We start from the raw sequence: 19,269 nt of genomic DNA on the forward strand, positions 1-19,269 counted from the left end.
ACATACTTGACGAAAAATCGTTATGGTTTTGATGCGTAGGTAAGAACGGCTCTTGCTCAGCTCGTAGCGGTCACGTAAAACTTGCAACAACAAAGTAGAGGACGTCTAACTTGATTTTGCAGGGCATGTTGTGATGTGATATGGTCAGGACATGATGCTAAATTTTATTGTATGAGATGATCATGTTTTGTAATAGAGTTATCGGCAACTGGCGGGAGCCATATGGTTGTCGCTTTATTGTATGAAATGCAATCGCCATGTAATTGCTTTACTTTATCACTAAGCTGTAGCGATAGTTATAGAAGCAATAGTTGGCGAGACGACAACGATGCTACGATGGAGATCAAGGTGTCGCGCCGGTGACGATGGTGATCATGACGGTGCTTTGGAGATGAAGATGAAAGGCACAAGATGATGATGGCCATATCATATCACTTATATTGATTGCATGTGATGTTTATCCTTTATGCATCTTATTTTGCTTAGTTCGGCGGTAGCATTATAAGATGATCTCTCACTAAATTTCAAGGTATAAGTGTTCTCCCTGAGTATGCACTGTTGCGAAAGTTCGTCATGCCGAGACACCACGTGATGATCGGGTGTGATAAGCTCTAAGTTCACATACAACGGGTGCAAGCCAGTTTTGCACACGCAGAATACTCGGGTTAAACTTGACGAGCCTAGCATATGCAGATATGGCCTCGGAACACTTAGACCGAAAGGTCGAGCGTGAATCATATAGTAGATATGATCAACATAGTGATGTTCACCATTGAAAACTACTCCATCACGTGATGATCGGACATGGTTTAGTTGATATGGATCACATGATCACTTAGATGATCAGAGGGATGTCTATCATGAACTTTAATTTATCATGAACTTAAGTAATTTTAATGCGTTCCTAGAGAAAGCTAAGTTGAAAGATGATGGTAGCAACTACACGGACTGGGTCCGTAACTTGAGGATTATCCTCATTGCTGCACAGAAGAATTACGTCCTGGAAGCACCGCTAGGTGCCAAACCCGCTGCAGGAGCAACGCGAGATGTTATGAACGTCTGGCAGAGCAAAGTTGATGATTACTCGATAGTTCAGTGTGCCATGCTTTACGGCTTAGAGCCGGGACTTCAATGACGTTTTGAACATCATGGAGCATATGAGATGTTCCAGGAGTTGAAGTTAATATTTCAAGCAAATGTCCGGATTTAGAGATATGAAGTCTCCAATAAGTTCTACAGATGCAAAATGGAGGAGAATAGTTATGTAAGTGAGCATATACTCAAAATGTCTGGGTATAACAATCACTTGATTCAACTGGGAGTTAATCCTCCTGATGATAGTGTCATTGACAAAATTCTTCAATCACTGCCACCAAGCTACAAGAGCTTCGTGATGAACTATAATATGCAAGGGATGGATAAGACAGTTCCTGAGCTCTTCGCAATGCTAAAGGCTGCGGAGGTAGAAATCAAGAAAGAGCATCAAGTGTTGATGGTCAATAAGACCACCAGTTTCAAGAAAAAAGGGTAAAGGGAAGAAGGGGAACTTCAAGAAGAACGGCAAGCAAGTTGCTGCTCAAGTAAAGAAGCCCAAGTCTGGACCTAAGCCTGAGACTGAATGCTTCTACTGCAAAGGGATTGGTCACTGGAAGCGGAACTGCCCCAAATATTTGGCGGATAAGAAGGATGGCAAGGTGAACAAAGGTATATGTGATATACATGTTATTGATGTGTACCTTACTAATGCTCGCAGTAGCACCTGGGTATTTGATACTGGTTCTATTGCTAATATTTGCAACTCGAAACAGGGACTACAGATTAAGCGAAGATTGGCTAAAGACGAGGTGACGATGCGTGTGGGAAATGGTTCCAAAGTCGATGTGACCGCGGTCGGCACGCTACCTCTACATCTACCTTCGGGATTAGTTTTAGACCTGAATAATTGTTATTTGGTGTCAGCATTAAGCATGAACATTATATCTGAATCTTGTTTGATGCGAGACGGTTATTCATTTAAATCAGAGAATAATGGTTGTTCTATTTATATGAGTAATATCTTTTATGGTCATGCACCCTTGAAGAGTGGTATATTCTTATTGAATCTCGATAGTATCGACACACATATTCATAATATTGAAACCAAAAGATGCAGAGTTGATAATGATAGTGCAACATATTTGTGGCACTGCCGTTTAGGTCATATTGGTGTAAAGCGCATGAAGAAACTCCATTCTGATGGACTTTTGGAATCACTTGGTACTTGCGAACCATGCCTCATGGGCATGATGAGTAAAACTCCGTTCTGCGGAACAATGGAGCGAGCAACAGATTTGTTGGAAATCATACATACTGATGTAGGTGGTCCGATGAGTGTTGAGGCTCGCGGCGGGTATCTTTATTTTCTCACCTTCACAGATGATTTGAGCAGATATGGGTATATCTACTTGATGAAACATAAGTCTGAAACATTTGAAAAGTTCAAAGAATTTCAGAGTGAAGTGGAAAATCATCGTAACAAGAAAATAAAGTTTCTACGATCTGATCGTGGAGGAGAATATTTGAGTTACGAGTTTGGTCTTCATTTGAAACAATGCGGAATAGTTTCGCAACTCACGCCACCCGGAACACCACAGCGTAATGGTGTGTCTGAACGTCGTAATCGTACTTTACTAGATATGGTGTGATCTATGATGTCTCTTACTGATTTACCGCTATCGTTTTGGGGTTATGCTTTAGAGACGGTTGCATTCACGTTAAATAGGGCACCATCTAAATCCGTTGAGACGACACCTTATGAATTGTGGTTTGGCAAGAAACCAAAGTTGTCATTTCTTAAAGTTTGGGGCTGCGATGCTTATGTTAAAAAGCTTCAACTTGATAAGCTCGAACCCAAATCGGAGAAATGTGTCTTCATAGGATACCCAAAGGAGACTGTTGGGTACACCTTCTATCACACATCCGAAGGCAAAACATTCGTTGCTAAGAATGGATCCTTTCTAGAGAAGGAGTTTCTCTCGAAAGAAGTGAGTAGGAGGAAAGTAGAACTTGATGAGGTAACTGTACCTGCTCCCTTATTGGAAAGTAGTTCATCACAGAAATCTGTTCCTATGACTCCTACACCAATTAGTGAGGAAGCTAATGATGATGATCATGTAACTTCAGATCAAGTTACTACCGAACCTCGTAGGTCAACCAGAGTAAGATCCGCACCAGAGTGGTATGGTAATCCTATTCTGGAGGTCATGTTACTTGACCATGATGAACCTACGAACTATGAGGAAGCGATGATGAGTCCAGATTCCGCGAAATGGCTTGAGGCCATGAAATCTGAGATGGGATCCATGTATGAGAACAAAGTGTGGACTTTGGTTGACTTGCCCGATGATCGGCAAGCCATCGAGAATAAATGGATCTTGAAGAAGAAGACTGACGCTGACGGTAATGTTACTCTCTACAAAGCTCGACTTGTTGCAAAAGGTTTTCGACAAGTTCAAGGAGTTGACTACGATGAGACCTTCTCACCCGTAGCGATGCTTAAGTCTGTCGGAATCATGTTAGCAATTGCTGCATTTTATGATTATGAAATTTGGCAAATGGATGTAAAGACTGCATTCCTGAATGGATTTCTGGAAGAAGAGTTGTATATGATGCAACCTGAAGGTTTTATCAATCTAAAGGATGCTAACAAAGTGTGCATCAATCCAAAGGATGCTAACAAAGTGTGCAAGCTCCAGTGATCCATCTATGGACTGGTGCAAGCATCTCGGAGTTGGAATAAACGTTTTGGTAGTGTGATCAAAGCATATGGTTTTATACAGACTTTTGGAGAAGCCTGTATTTACAAGAAAGTGAGTGGGAGCTCTGTAGCATTTCTAATATTATATGTGGATGACATATTGGTGATTGGAAATGATATAGAATTTCTGGATAGCATAAAAGGATACTTGAACAAGAGTTTTTCAATGAAAGACCTCGGTGAAGCTGCTTATATATTGGGCATCAAGATCTATAGAGATAGATCGAGACGCTTAATTGGACTTTCACAAAGCACATACCTTGATAAAGTTTTGAAGAAGTTCAAAATGGATCAAGCAAAGAAAGGGTTCTTGCCTGTGTTACAAGGTGTGAAGTTGAGTCAGACTCAATGCCCGACCACTGCAGAAGATAGAGAGAAAATGAAAGGTTTTCCCTATGCTTCAGCCATAGGCTCTATCATGTATGCAATGCTGTGTACCAGACCTGATGTGTGCCTTGCTATTAGTTTAGCAGGGAGGTACCAAAGTAATCCAGGAGTGGATCACTGGACAGCAGTCAAGAACATCCTGAAATACCTGAAAAGGACTAAGGATATGTTTCTCGTTTATGGAGGTGACAAAGAGCTCGTCGTAAATGGTTACATCGATGCAAGCTTTGCACTGATCCGGATGACTCTAAGTCACAAACCGGATACGTATTTATATTGAACGGTGGAGCTGTCGGTTGGTGCAGTTCTAAGAAAAGTGTCATGGCGGGATCTACGTCTGAAGCAGAGTACATAGCTGCTTCGGAAGCAGCAAATGAAAGAGTCTGGATGAAGGAGTTCATATTCGATCTAGGTGTCATACCTAGTGCATGGGTCCAATGAAAATCTTTTGTGACAATACTGGTGCAATTGCCTTGGCAAAGGAATCCAGATTTCACAAGAGAACGAAGCACATCAAGAGGCGCTTCAATTCCATCCGCGATCAAGTCAAGGAAGGAGACATAGGGATTTGCAAGATACATACGGATCTGAATGTTGCAGACCCGTTGACTAAGCCTCTCTCACGAGCAAAACATGATCAGCACCAAGACTCCATGGGTGTTAGAATCATTACTGTATAATCTAGATTATTGACTCTAGTGCAAGTGGGAGACTAAAAGAAATTTGACCTAGAGGCAATAATAAAGTTGTTATTTATATTTCCTTATATCATGATAAATGTTTATTATTCATGCTAGAATTGTATTAACTGGAAACTTAGTACATGTGTGAATACATAGACAAACAGAGTGTCACTAGTATGCCTCTACTTGACTAGCTCGTTGAATCAAAGATGGTTAAGTTTCCTAGCCATAGACATGAGTTGTCATTTTATTAATGGGATCACATCATTAGAGAATGATGTGATTGACTTGACCCATTCCGTTAGCTTAGCACTTGATCGTTTAGTATATCGCTATTGCTTTCTTCATGACTTATACATGTTCCTATGACTATGAGATTATGCAACTCCCGAATACCGGAGGAACACTTTGTGTGCTACCAAACGTCACAATGTAACTGGGTGATTATAAAGGTGCTCTACAGGTGTCTCCGATGGTGTTTGTTGAGTTGGCATAGATCGAGATTAGGATTTGTCACTCCGATTGTCGGAGAGGTATCTTTGGTAATACACATCACTATAAGCCTTGCAAGCAATGTGACTAATGAGTTAGTTGCGGGATGATGCATTACAGAACGAGTAAAGAGACTTGCCGGTAACGAGATTGAACTCGGTATTGAGATACCGACGATCGAATCTCGGGCAAGTAACATACCGATGACAAAGGGAACAACGTATGTTGTTATGCGGTTTGACCGATAAAGATCTTCGTAGAATATGTAGGAACCAATATGAGCATCCAGGTTTCGCTATTGGTTATTGACCGGAGATGAGTCTCGGTCATGTGTACATAGTTCTCGAACCCGTAGGGTCCGCACGCTTAACGTTCGGTGACGGTCGGTATTATGAGTTTATGTGTTTTGATGTACCGAAGGTAGTTCGGAGTCCCGGATATGATCACGGACATGATGAGGAGTCTCAAAATGGTCGAGACGTAAAGATTGATATATTGTAAGCTTATGTTTGGACATCAGAATGGTTCCGGATGAGTTCGGGCATTTACCGGAGTACCGGGAGGTTACCGGAACCGCCCGGGGAGTATATGGGCCTTGTTGGGCCTTGGTGGAATAGAGGAGAGGAAGGGAAAAGGTGGAGGGCATGCCCCCTAGCCCAATCCAAATTTGGTGGCCCCCCCTTCCTTCCCTGTCTCCTCCCCTTCCCTCTATCCTACTCCTACTACTTGCAAAGGGGGGAATCCTACTCCCGGTGGGAGTAGGACTCCCCAGGGCGCGCCATAGTAGAGGGTCGGCCCTCCCCCTCCTCCACTCCTTTATATACGGGGGAGGGGGCACCCATATACACACAAGTTGATCATTGATCTCTTAGCCATGAGCGGTGCCCCCTCCACCATGATCCACCTCGGTCATATCGTTGCAGTGCTTAGGCAAAGCCCTGCGCCGGTAGATTCATCATCACCGTCATCATGCCGTCGTGCTGACGAAGCTCTCCCTCGACACTCAGCTGGATTGAGAGTTTGTGGGACGTCACCGAGCCGAACATGTGCAGATCGCGGAGGTGTCGTACTTTCGGTACTAGGATCGGTCGGATCGTGAAGACGTACGAATACATCAACCGTGTTGTCATAACGCTTCCGCTTACGGTCTACAAGGGTACGTGGACTACACTCTCCCCTCTCGTTGCTATGCATCACCATGATCTTGCGTGTGCATAGGCTTTTTTTTGAAATTACTACGTTCCCCAACATGTTAGCTATCTAATCATACTCAAATGACTGTTTTGCCACTGTGGTCACCCCTTAAGCTATAAAGGAGGCCCGAGGCAACCTATCAAGGGGTTGGAATTTAGATCCCATAACACTTGTACGCGCGCGCTGCTCTCCCCGAGGCATCCATGCTGGGTTTGAGCACCCCGTGCCTTCATGTTCCTCCAAATCAATCCACCATAGTAGGAGTAGGGTTTTACGCTGCAAAGCGGCCTGAACCTGGGTAAAAGAGAGCTGTCATCGCCGCGTTGCCCCTGTCGTTTCTGCTCTTTGTACAATGTGACCGTCCCCTTGCCGAACCACAAAGGGGCACCCATGCCCCATAGGTGATCGTGCTTCCACGCCGACATAGAACCAATATCATACCCTCTAATACGCGGGGAGGTAAGAAACTGCCGTCTAGCTCTCCACTTGATTCACCTTCTGTTTTAGTAGGCTTGCAACACCACCACCAACTATTCAATCTAATATGTCGCAAGTAATTGATGATGCTAGTACTATGCTTAATGAAACTGTGCCACTAGGTGAATTTCTTGATGAACAACTTGCTAAAGCTAAAGAACTTGAAAATGCTGAAACTGATGAAAATTATGATTCACCCATTAGGCCTAGCTCTCCTAGAATTTAAATGCCTAAGGTACCTGAGAGTTATGTTATGGATGGGGAGATAGCTAGAGAATTTCTTGCTTTGTAATGATAGAGATGATGTTAAGAAATTATTGAGTAAGTTGAAAGAAAAATCTATGATGGAGAGAATGAAATATGATCCTAAGTCTGCTACCTCTCCTATCTTTGTTACTGATAATGATTATGAATTCTATGTCAATCCAGAGTTAATTTGGTTGAATCTGGTACTTTTCATGGTTATGAAACTGAAACTGTTGTGGCACACCTTACCAAATTAAATGATATAGTCACCCTATTTGCTTATGAGGAAAAAATTTGGCTATTGCTATTGTTGGGGATATTCCCCATGACCTGGCCTAGAATATGACCCGGCCAAAGCCTAAAGGCATTGTAGGTCATACAGTTCAACGGGGCAGAGAGGTGTGGCCAAGGAAAGGATTGAAGTCCCGTGGGTTAACCTGGCCAGCAGCTGGCTCGTAATGACGCGGGTGGCCGGCTTGAGAAGAAGGCCCATATAGAAACACTCAACTTAGAAAGCAAGATAGATAGAAGTTAGAGTAGGATACAGGTTGTTACTATGACCCAGATTCTGTTGTAAATCTAGAGACTCGACCTGTTATATAAAGGGGAGCTCCTAGAACGAAAAGGCTAAGTTGCAATCTCTCGAGAGCCAGGTTAGCGAATCTACATCCTTGTAATCGAGATCTCTAGCAATATCAATCAAGCAGTGATACGTCCCAGATGTATCTATTTTTTCAAACACTTTTGCTCTTGTTTTGGACTCTAATTTGCATGATTTGAATGGAACTAACACGGACTAACGTTGTCTTCAACAGAATTGCCATGGTGTTGTTTTTGTGCAGAAATAAAAGCTTTCTGATTGAGCTAAAAATTTACAGAGAATATTTTCAGAATATATAAAAAATACTGGTGAAGAGAAATACCAGAGGGGGGCACCAGAGCGCCACAAGCCCAGGGGGCGTGCCACCCCCTCCCAGGGCGTGCCTAGCAGGGCTTGTGGGCCCCTAGCACCTCCCACAACCCTAACTCCAACTCCATAAGTACCTATTCGTCTAGAAAAAAAAGCAGAGAGAAAGAATAATCGCGTTTTACGATACAGAGCCGCCGCCGCCTCGTGTTCTTCATCAAGAGGGCTGATCTAGAGTCCGTTCGGGGCTCCAGGGAGGGGTGCTCGACACCATCGTTATCATTAACCCTTCTCCATCAACAATTCCGTGATGCTTACCACCATAAGTGACTAATTCTTTCATAGGCTTGGTGGATGGTGATGGAGTTGGATGAGATTTGTCATGTAATTGACTCAATTTGTTAGGGCTTGATCTCTAGTATCCACTACGTTCTGAGATTGATGTTGTTATGACTTTTGCTATGCTTAATGCTTGTCATTAGGGCCTGAGTGCCATGATTTCAGATCCGACCCCTTTATGTTTTCATGAATACATTTGAATTCTTGATCCTATCTTGCAAGTTGTATGCACCTATTACATGTTATGATCCGCATCCCCAAGGTGACAATAATTGGAATTCTTTCCGGTGATTACCATAGTATGAGGATTTCATGTATTCACTATGTGTTAATGCTTTGTTCTAGTTCTCTATTAAAAGGAGGCCTTAATATCCCTTAGATTTCCTTATGGACCCCGCTGCCACGGGAGGGTAGGACAAAATATGGCATGCAAGTTCTTATTATAAGCACGTATGACTATATATGGAATACATGCCTACATGACATTGATGAATTGGAGCAATTGTGTATCGCTCTAGGTTGTGACTGTTAGATGATGAATGTCATCCAACACAAATATCCATCGCTGATCCAATGCCTACGCTTTTCTCATATTGGTCCTTGCTAAGTTACAATCGTTGCTGTTGTTGTTACAATCACTACAAATTGCTACTATTACTGCTCCTGTTACTATTGTTACTGTGCTACTAAGCACTTTGCTGCAGAAATATAATTTCCCATGTGTGGTTGAATTGACATCTCAACTGCTAAGGCTCATAAATATTCTTTGGCTCCCCTTGTATCGAATCAATAAATTTGGGCGAAATACTAGCCTTGAAGATTGTCATGATCCCCTATACTTGTGGATTATCACTGAGCCACCTGGCCCTCCACATGAACGCGGATCTGAAACGAACTGGATGAGGGGAAGACATCCGCGAAACCCAAGACACGGGCCAGCTCGAGAACTAGATGCGCATGCATGCAGGGCCAAGACGGTCCAGGGAGGACAGGTCAACTTCAATAGGTTTGCCGATCAGTTCGCCAAAAGCCATGAGGAAGGAGCGAGAACGGAGACCCGAAGGCACATCATCAAGTAGAACCCAAATGTCAGACAAAGCACCAGATGAGCGAGCACCAGCATCCACTGCCTTCACAGATTTGACGATTTGGTTGAGAGGTAGGATGAAATTGGTGCAGGCCGAGACCATCTTGAGGCTCTCCTTGGAAGGGAACACCACCGCAAACTCAGAATCAGAGATCTACTAGAGCTGTCCTAGCCCTCCAGCCCCCAGTCCTTCAGCTCGCTCAAAATAACCTCAGAGGATACCACTTGGGAAATTACAGAAATGACAACAACATTAGAGAAGGAGTGAGCCACAATAGGTATGCCAACATCACCCTCCAGAGCGAAGAATGCGTAGCCTGGCAGTCCTAGACCGGGCTGCTTGAAAACCGAAGGCTTGTTACGATCCTTACAATTGAAGGTGAGGTGTCCTTCGGTGCGGCAAATGAGACAAAGGGGGGTAATCACATTTGGATTGAAAGTATCCCGGACGATGACAAGCGAAACATGGAGAGTGGAAGTAGGGCCAGAGGAAGAAGGAACGAGACCATGTGGAAGGGGTAGAGGAGGAGGAAGGATGCCATCCCTGACATCAATGGAAGAGGAGCCAGTTTCAGACGCACCATACTTACAGGCCTTGTTAGGATACGAGGATCCGGAGCCAGGCCTCTGGTGCTGCTGCCGGCAAAGCCCGGCGCATCACCACCGTTGCCACCGCCGAATTGCCTCCCCACAAAGACAGATCCAGCGGCATTCGGATGCGCCGTGATACGTCCATTTTGCATCATGTTTACCTACTATTATTTATATTGTTTTGTGAATAATAATGCTTTTGGAGTATTTCTAATGCCTTTTCTCTCATAATATGCAAGGTACACACAAAGAGGGAGAATACAGGCAGCTGGAATTCTGGACCTGAAAAAGCTGCGTCACGCTACCTATTCTGCACAACTCCAAATGAGCTAAAACTTTACGGGGAATTTTTATGGAATATATAAGAAATATTGGATCCAATAAGTACCAGAGGGGCCCACCAGGTGGGCACAACCCACCTAGGCGCGCCAGGGAGCCCAGGCGCGCCCTGGTGGGTTGTGCCCTCCTCGGCCCACCTCCGGTGCCCCTCTTCTGGTATATAAGTCATTTTGACCTAGAAAAAATAAGGAGAGGACTTTCGGGACGAAGCGCCGCCGTCTCGAGGCGGAACTTGGGTAGGAGCACTTTTGCCCTCCGGCGGAGCGGTTCTGCCAGGGGAACTTCCCTCCCGGAGGGGGAAATCATCATCATCACTAACAATTCTACCATCTTGAGGAGGGCAATCTCCATCAACATCTTCAACATCACCATCTCCTCTCAAACCCTAGTTCATCTCTTGTGTTCAATCTTTGTACCGGAACTATAGATTGGTACTTGTGGGTGACTAGTAGTGTTGGTTACATCTTGTAGTTGATTACTATATGGTTTATTTGGCGGAAGATTATATGTTCAGATCCATTATGCTATTTAACACCTCTCTGATCTTGAGCATGATTATTATTTGTGAGTAGTTACTTTTGTTCTTGAGGTCACGGGAGAAATCTTGTTGCAAGTAGTCATGTGAATTTTATATGTGTTTGATATTTTGATGGTATGTATGTTGTGATTCCCTTAGTGGTGTCATGTGAACGTCGACTACATGACACTTCACCATATGTGAGCCTAAGGGAATGCATTGTTGAGTAGTTATTAGATGATGGGTTGCGAGAGTGACAGAAGCTTAAACCCTAGTTTATGCGCTATTCCGTAAGGGACTGATTTGGATCCAACAGTTTAATGATATGGTTAGAATTTATTCTTAATACTTTTCTCGTAGTTGCGGATGCTTGCGAGGGGGTTAATCAGAAGTAGGAGGTTTGTTCAAGTAAGAATAGCACCGAAGCACCGGTCCACCCACATATCAAATTATCAAAGTAGCGAACAAAAGTCGAACCAACATGATGAAAGTGACTAGATGAAATTCTCGTGTACCCTTAAGAACGCTTTGCTTATTGTAAGAGACCGTTTTGGCATGTCCTTTGCTTCAAAAGGATTGGGCTACCTTGCTGCACTTTTTTTTACTATTATCGTTACTTCTCGTTACGAATTATCTTGCTATCAAACTACTCGTTACTTATAATTTCAGTGCTTGCAGAGAATACCTTGCTAAAAACCACTTGTCATTTTCTTCTGCTCCTCGTTGGGTTCGACAATCTTACTTATGGAAAGGACTACAATTGATCCCATATACTTGTGGGTCATCACGCCGCTGATACATCTCCAACGTATCTATATTTTTTTATTGTTCATGCTATGACTTTTTGTGCTATTTTATATCATTTTTGGGGCTAACCTATTAACCCAGTGCCTAGTGCCAGTTGCTGTTTTTTTTTCTTGTTTTTTGGTTTTCCAAAAAAATCAGTAACAAATGGAGTCCGCTATGAAACTTTTTGATGATTTTTTTTATGGACAAGAGAGACCCTAGAAGCTTCGGGAGGAGACCTGAGGACGAACGAGGAGACGGCAAGGCAACAGGGCGTGCCCTATACCTTGTGGGCCCCTCGAGGCTCCGTCTGACCTAATTCAACTTCTATAAATTATCAAATATTGAGAAACCAACATAGAGCCACCTAAAAATCTTTTTTCTTCGCTGCAAGTTTCTATTCTTCCGTGATCCCATTTGGAGGCCTTTTTCGGTACTCTGCCGGAGGGGGAATCGATGATGGAAGGCTTCTCCGTCATATTTGCTGTCTTCCAATGATGCGTGAGTAGTTCACCACAGACCTACGGGTCCATAGCTAGTAGCTAAATGGCTTCTTCTCTCTCTCTCTCTCTCTCTCTCTCTCTTATCTTGAATACCATGTTCTCCTCGATCTTCTTGGAGTTCTATCCGATGTAATCTTCTTTTGTGGTGTGTTTGTTGGGATCCAATGAATTGTGGGTTTATGATTAGATTATTTATTGAAAGTAATTAAGTCTTATGTGAACTTTATTATGCATGATTGTTATAGCTTTGTATTCTCTCCGATTTATCCGTTTGGTGTGGGCAACTAGATTGATTTATCTTCAGTGGAAAATGTGCTTTGTGATGGGTTCAATCTTGCGGTGCTCTATATCCCAGTGACAAAAGGGGACAAGACACGTATTTGTATTGTTGCCATCAAGGGTAAAACGATGGGGTTTATTCATATTGATTGGGTTTACTTTGTCTACACCATGTCATCTTGCTTAAGGCGTTACTCCATTTTTCATGAACTTAATACCATAGATGCATGCTGGATAGTGGTCAATTGGTGGAGTAATAGTAGCAGATGCAGGCAGGAGTCGGTCTACTTGTCTCGGATGTGATGCCTATATACATGATCATTGCCATTTATACGTCATAACTATGCACTTTTCTATCAATTGCCCAACAATAATTTGTTCACCCACCGTATGCTATGTGTTCGAGAGAGAAGCCTCAAGTGAAAACTATGACCCCTGGGTCTACTTTTATCATATTATAGAAACTAAAATTGCTTTGATGTAATTTATTTACTTTTATTTTACTTTGCAATTTATCCATCTACCTATACAAGATTTGATCCTTGCAAGAACGAGTCCAAGGGAATTGACAACCCTCTTGCCCGCGTTGGGTGCAAGTATTTGCTTTTGTGTGTGCATGTGTTGTTCATGAGGCTTTGCGTGATTCTCCTATTGGTTCGATAAACCTTGGTTCTCACTGAGGTAAATATTTATCTCTACTGTACTGCATCTTCCCTCCTCTTCGGGGAAAATCCCAACGCAGCTCACAAGTAGCAGCCGCCGCCCGAGGCGGAGGCACCAGACCACGACTAGATCCAACAACCGATGCGCCACCACCCATCGACGACGCGCCGAGGGAGGAAGCAGGAGAGGAAGGAAGGGACGGCATGGCATCAAAATCATATAAGGACGTCGAAGCAGGACCCAGCAGCCCAACAGCCGGGGAACGGTAATGAAACTTACCTGAGTGATGGCCGCGCCGGTGAACGTGCATCCAACCCTACTCTAGCGGCGAGCACGCCGCAAGACGTCTGTGCCTGCCCGACGCGAACTTCGACCGCTTCACACCCCTCAGAACAAGAGCTGAACGACGATTCCCAGGCGGTGGAACCACCGTGTCCTCATCTTTGGAGTCGGAGACTTCAGTGAGGAGTGCCCAGAATCGATTGGCAGCAGCCACCAACGGCTCCGAACCACCCTCCCCCCAGTGAGCGACAAGGCGGACGACGGAGGCGAGGAAAGTACGGGAGGAGGATGAATGGGAGAGGGAGGGGAAGGTCGCGATGGCGGCCACCAGGCCGGTGGGCAAGGGAGAGGATGAAGGGGAGGGGAGGGGAGGGGAGGGGAGAGGAGAGCCATCCGAAGCTCAACTTTCGACATTCATGTGCTGTTTTTATTTTCCTCATTACTGAACCCTTCAAGCCAAGAGCAAGGAAGACCCTGATTTGAACATTGCAAGTGGAACAATGATGGTGCACTGTGAACACTACTGAACTCTTCAAGCCTGGAGCACTATGCAGCAGATGCCATAAAGACAGCGAGGTGTAGAGGCAACGTGAGAAAATAGTCAAAAAGAGCTTATCACATTTCTTGGCATTGGAGGTTTGTAATTTACAACATGCTTTATTTTACTATAACTTCCTTGATTCTGTTGCGCCCACATAATTTGGTTTTTCATCTGATCATTGTTGATCGATTTCCATGAAATTACGGTAATATAGGGGCGTGAATAGGTCAGGTGTCCAATGATAGACGCCAAATATGAGGCACTATCATCTACAGAAATTTAAAGTGTGCGTTGAGTGGGGGTAAATGGGGCGAGTGCAAGTCAGATGAGGTGGCAAATAACTGAAGTTTCCAAATGATAGGTGCACACACGTGCCACGAAGCAATATGGTCCAAATGCTCCCATTACTTTCTGTTTTGCCACATCAACAGATGACATCAGTTGAATCTTTTTGGTTCTTCGGACTTCAAAAATATTTTATCACTTAAATAAAAAATTCGATTAAAAATCCATTTTCATCCTTAAATCCGCCTTGAAGAGATCTTCAAAACTAGATCTCATATTGATATGTTTCGACGACTTTTTTGGGCCAAAAGTTACCAAGATGTTACATTGAAATTGCCATAGTGTTTACACTAAAGTTGCCATGATATGTTTTATCTATTTTGTTTCTTCTAGATTTAAAGCTACCATTGTATTTCAACTACTTTTCATGGCAAATTTTATTAATTTACCATGGAAAATTTTAGTAATTAACCACAACAAATTTAATTCATGGATCACGAGAATTTTTAGTGATTCATCATGGCAAATTTAGTTTATAAATCATGACAATTTTAGTTTATAGATCATGGCAATTTTAGTATTTTGACCATGATAATTCTAGTATTTTGACCATGATTTTTTTTGTATGAACCATGGCTCATGTATTATGAAAAAATTAAGTAATTCGCCATGACAATTTTAGTTTTTGGTTTATGCCAAATTTGAGTCATCAACTATGCATTTTTAAAGTATTTGACAATGAATTTTTTAATTATGAACCATGTAAAAAGTATTTCATGAATCATGGCAAATTTTAGTAAGTCTCCCTGGCAACTTTAGTTTCTAATTCCCTCTTTTATAACATGCCAAAATTTACTTTAACGTAGAAGAAAAAGTAGTTGAAATATAACTTCAGTGTAAATATCATGTCAATTTATGTGAATAGACATGACAACTTTTAACCGTCAAAAAATATCGTCGAAACATGTTGACATGGGACCTAATTTTGAAGTCTTCGTCACGACGATTTAATGATGAAAACGGATTTCAATTTAATTTTTCATTTAAGAGATATTTTTTTTAAAGTTTAAAAACTCTAAGAGTTTCTCGCTGACATCATCTGTTTTTATACCTGTTTACGTGCATACGTAAAAAACTAAAAAGGCTGGCGTGTCACAATGAATGGCAGAAAAACGATATCCTTCAGGCTACACGTGCCCACACATATAACACTTATCAGGATCGCACGTGTGGCATTTATCAGGGTGCATGAAGTTTAGCTTGGGGAGGTGAATAAATGAAAATGCGGGAAGAAGAAGAGCAAGAAACGATTGATGTTGAACTATCAGAATAGGTGTCCCCCGTTGCAACAACGCACGAACAATTATGATAGTTATAAGAAAAATAAGATAAGATATCTGGCAGGCTAGACCTTATCCATTCATCATTTCGTTTAGTACATGGGAACTTGAATATATAATATAATATAATAATAAATCAGTTTAAGCTGCTCTGGCCACGGGGTCGCAGGCAGGACCAAGCCCGATGAGATTGACCACGGGCCGGGCCCGGGTGTGCATCCTGGGCACCGTCACGGTCAGTACGCCGTGGGCGTACTCGGCCGTGATGCCGTCGGCGTCCACCATCCCCGGCAGCCGGAACTTCCTCGCGAAGCTGCCTCGGCGGCCGTGGACTTCCGCGTCACCAGCGTCCAGTTCGGTGCGTATGACGAGGTACCTCCCGTCCTCAATCTCCACCCTGATCTCCTCCTTCTTCACGCCTATAATCGAACGTACACCACCCATGTCGATGTCACGGCCAAAATTAAGAAACAGAAATAGTGAAGGGGAGGAGCGGCAGGAGCGGGCTGAGTTACCGGGGAGGTCAGCGGAGTAGATATGCGCGGCGCCGGTCTCATCCCAGCTGACGTGGTTGGGCGGCCGCGACGACGGAGCCGGAGGCGAAGAGGACGAAGCCAGGACGGAGAGCTGCCACTGCCACCACTGCCATGGATGAACCGCCCGGAATCCTGGGTGCTGGTGCACCTCCTGCATCGGGTAATCCATGGGAATCTCTTGTAAACTAGTGCTGGCTTCTTGTTCGGTTAGCTTTGCTTTGCCGCATCTGTATAGTTCACTCGCTCTAAATAGCAGAGCTCAGGGTGAAGCTGCAACTTGCATCGCAACATGTGCGGTGCCGCGCGCCCATGTGCGGAAAAGCAAAGCGTACGTCAATGGAAAGGACGCTATCACCTGCGCGAATAATATCTCGGTAGCTGGGAGGGCTCTAGCACTCGTGGACATGGCGTACGGCTTCGTCCATGACTTGGGTTGAACGTGTTTTTTTTAATTGTTTTTACTTCCTCTGTTTTAAAATGTAAGGTGTATTGGTTTTTTAAATTTCAAGTATCTTTAAGAGCATTCAGATGATGTAGATAAAAAACAACTAATTTTTGCATCTTCGTGTCTCAAAATCCCGTCTCCAACGGATGATGAAGATGAAAAAAAACATCTCCACCATGAGGAGATGTAAAATACAACATTTAGAGAAACGGCCAGCAGCAGGTTGGGCACCGAGGTGGAAGAAATCAACAGCCGCCGCTGAACGGTTGCCCAACCCGCTGCTGGCCGATTTCTTCCACCTCGCACGCAAGGTGTTTGAGAAAATTTTCTCAAGGTAAAAAATCATGCAAACTTGAAATTTTATATGGGGGTTGAAGATGTAGTTTGACGGTGATTTCCGCATTTGGATGAGGAATTTGATTTGATCGAAGAAAAGGGCGTTGCTATACTAGTGGCGATGCACAAGAGGAAGAAGCCGAAGCACAACGGTTCCGTGTATGGCCGTGAATTCATCCGGAGAGAACGGGTTGAGGCGCACAAGAGGTTAATGCGCAACTATTTTGGTTCACCACCTGTTTTTCCAGATAAGTACTTCCGACGCCAGTCCACCACCCATTCATTATTTGTTTGTTATTGTGCAATAATTTCGTTGTATTTGTGTTGCATTCGATGTCGTGGACTTAATGAATTATGTGATAATTTAATATTATGGACATATGGAAATTTTAATTTGTTTTTGGGATGTTTTATTTTAATTTGTGCGGCTGTACACAGCCGCGCGGAGGGGAGCCCTGGCCTACCCCTAGTGAACAAGGCAAAATATTCGCTGGAAGCTGCCCTCCTAGCGGAAATCGTTCAATGGGAGCAGGTCTTTGGCAATGAGTCACCAGATATTAGGGACCAAGATTAATTAATACTCGACCAACTGCTAGCCATTTTCTTTTAATTTGCCAACAAATAGCATGTCGAAAATTGGCATTAGGGTATTTTCTTGCGCGGGGAAATGGGAGTTTTATTATGAAGTTTTAAAGTTACAATTAATTGACATATTAGGGACCTTTTTTTTATTTGCCAACAAATAGCATGTCGAAAATTGGCATTAGGGTATTTTCTTGCGCGGGGAAATGAGAGTTTTATTATGAAGTTTTAGAGTTACAATTAATTGACATAAGCTGAGCAATGAAGGAGGCGTGTAGCCAATAAGATACGCTACAAACTATTGTACCATGATTTGCCAAATGATCCGTCACTCTGTTTTGGTCCCTAGAAATCTTTAAAGGAACTAACTCCCCACCAACCATAATACTATTGATTTTTAAAATTAGATAATACACCGCACATAATTGTCGGACAATTGATTACTAAAAATAGACTTGAGAAGATGCATATTCCCTCCGTTCACAAATATAAGATGTTTTAAAAATATCAACATGAACTGCATATCGACTAAAATGAGTGAACAAACATACTAAAACATATTTATATACATCTGATTCAAAAAAAGTTAGAACATCTTATATTTATGAACGAAGATGTACATTGAAGGAGTAAAGGATAAAGAAAAGGGAAGGAAAAATGACATGTGGAAACCATATAGCTATAAGCCTATAAATAAGTGGACAATAATTAGGTTTATTTTACAATTTGTATTGCTGCTCGTGAGACCTGGCAGGAAACTGCCCAGCAGAAAATAAATTGGGTATACATTCGTTCAGCTCGTGAAGAAGTACCAACTCTATGAGGTAAACAGTAGTACAATAATTTTTTGGTGATAGATGGATAAAGTGGATCAGCATGATCTTCTCATCTGGAACTTCTTCAATGCTGCTCAATGGGGTCCCTGACAAGATATTTCATTGCAAAAAAGAGTCATACAAGGAGACCCCCTCTCCCCTCTCTTATTTGTCATACAGCTGACCTCCTTCAGTCAATACGTAATGAAGCTATGCATAAAAATTTAATCCAAACACCCATTGACAGCCAAGCATGCCCTGATTTTCCAGTCATTCAATATGCCGATGATACCATACTAGTGCTACTTGCAGATCCAACGCAAATGTCTCAAATCAAGAATTTCATTTTGCACTATGCTGAGTTCACTGGTCTGGAAGTCAATTATGACACATCCTTCTTGGTGCCTATCAATGTGTGACGCCCCCGATTCAATCGTACACTAATCATGCACGCAAACGTGTACGATCAAGATCAGGGACTCACGGGAAAAATATCACAACACAACTCTAAAAACATAAATAAGTCATACAAGCATCATAATACAAGCCAGGGGCCTCGAGGGCTCGAATACAAGTGCTCGGTCATAGACGAGTCAGCGGAAGCAACAATATCTGAGTACAGACATAATTTAAACAAGTTTGCCTTAAGAAGGCTAGCACAAACTGGGATACAGATCGAAAGAGGCGCAGGCCTCCTGCCTGGGATCCTCCTAAACTACTCCTGGTCGTCGTCAGCGGCCTGCACGTAGTAGTAGGCACCTCCGGTGTAGTAGGAGTCGTTGTCGATGGTGACGTCCGGCTCCTGGGCTCCGGCATCTGGT

The 19,269-nt window shown here is 43.2% G+C and overlaps 1 protein-coding gene across 1 annotated transcript; it reads right to left on the minus strand.

The window, feature by feature from the left end:
* Window positions 1–15,763: 15,763 nt before the first annotated feature.
* LOC123049179 (18.8 kDa class V heat shock protein) lies at window positions 15,764–16,586 on the minus strand. Its single transcript, XM_044472156.1, has 2 exons — window positions 16,250–16,586; window positions 15,764–16,153 (listed from the first exon to the last, which is right to left on the minus strand). The coding sequence occupies exons 1-2, from the start codon at window positions 16,437–16,439 to the stop codon at window positions 15,876–15,878; spliced, it is 468 nt and encodes a 155-aa protein (XP_044328091.1). The 5' UTR covers window positions 16,440–16,586; the 3' UTR covers window positions 15,764–15,875.
* Window positions 16,587–19,269: the final 2,683 nt, after the last annotated feature.

This window comes from Triticum aestivum, chromosome 2D, assembly GCF_018294505.1.
Source record: "Triticum aestivum cultivar Chinese Spring chromosome 2D, IWGSC CS RefSeq v2.1, whole genome shotgun sequence".
Classification (NCBI taxonomy): Eukaryota; Viridiplantae; Streptophyta; class Magnoliopsida; order Poales; family Poaceae; genus Triticum; species Triticum aestivum.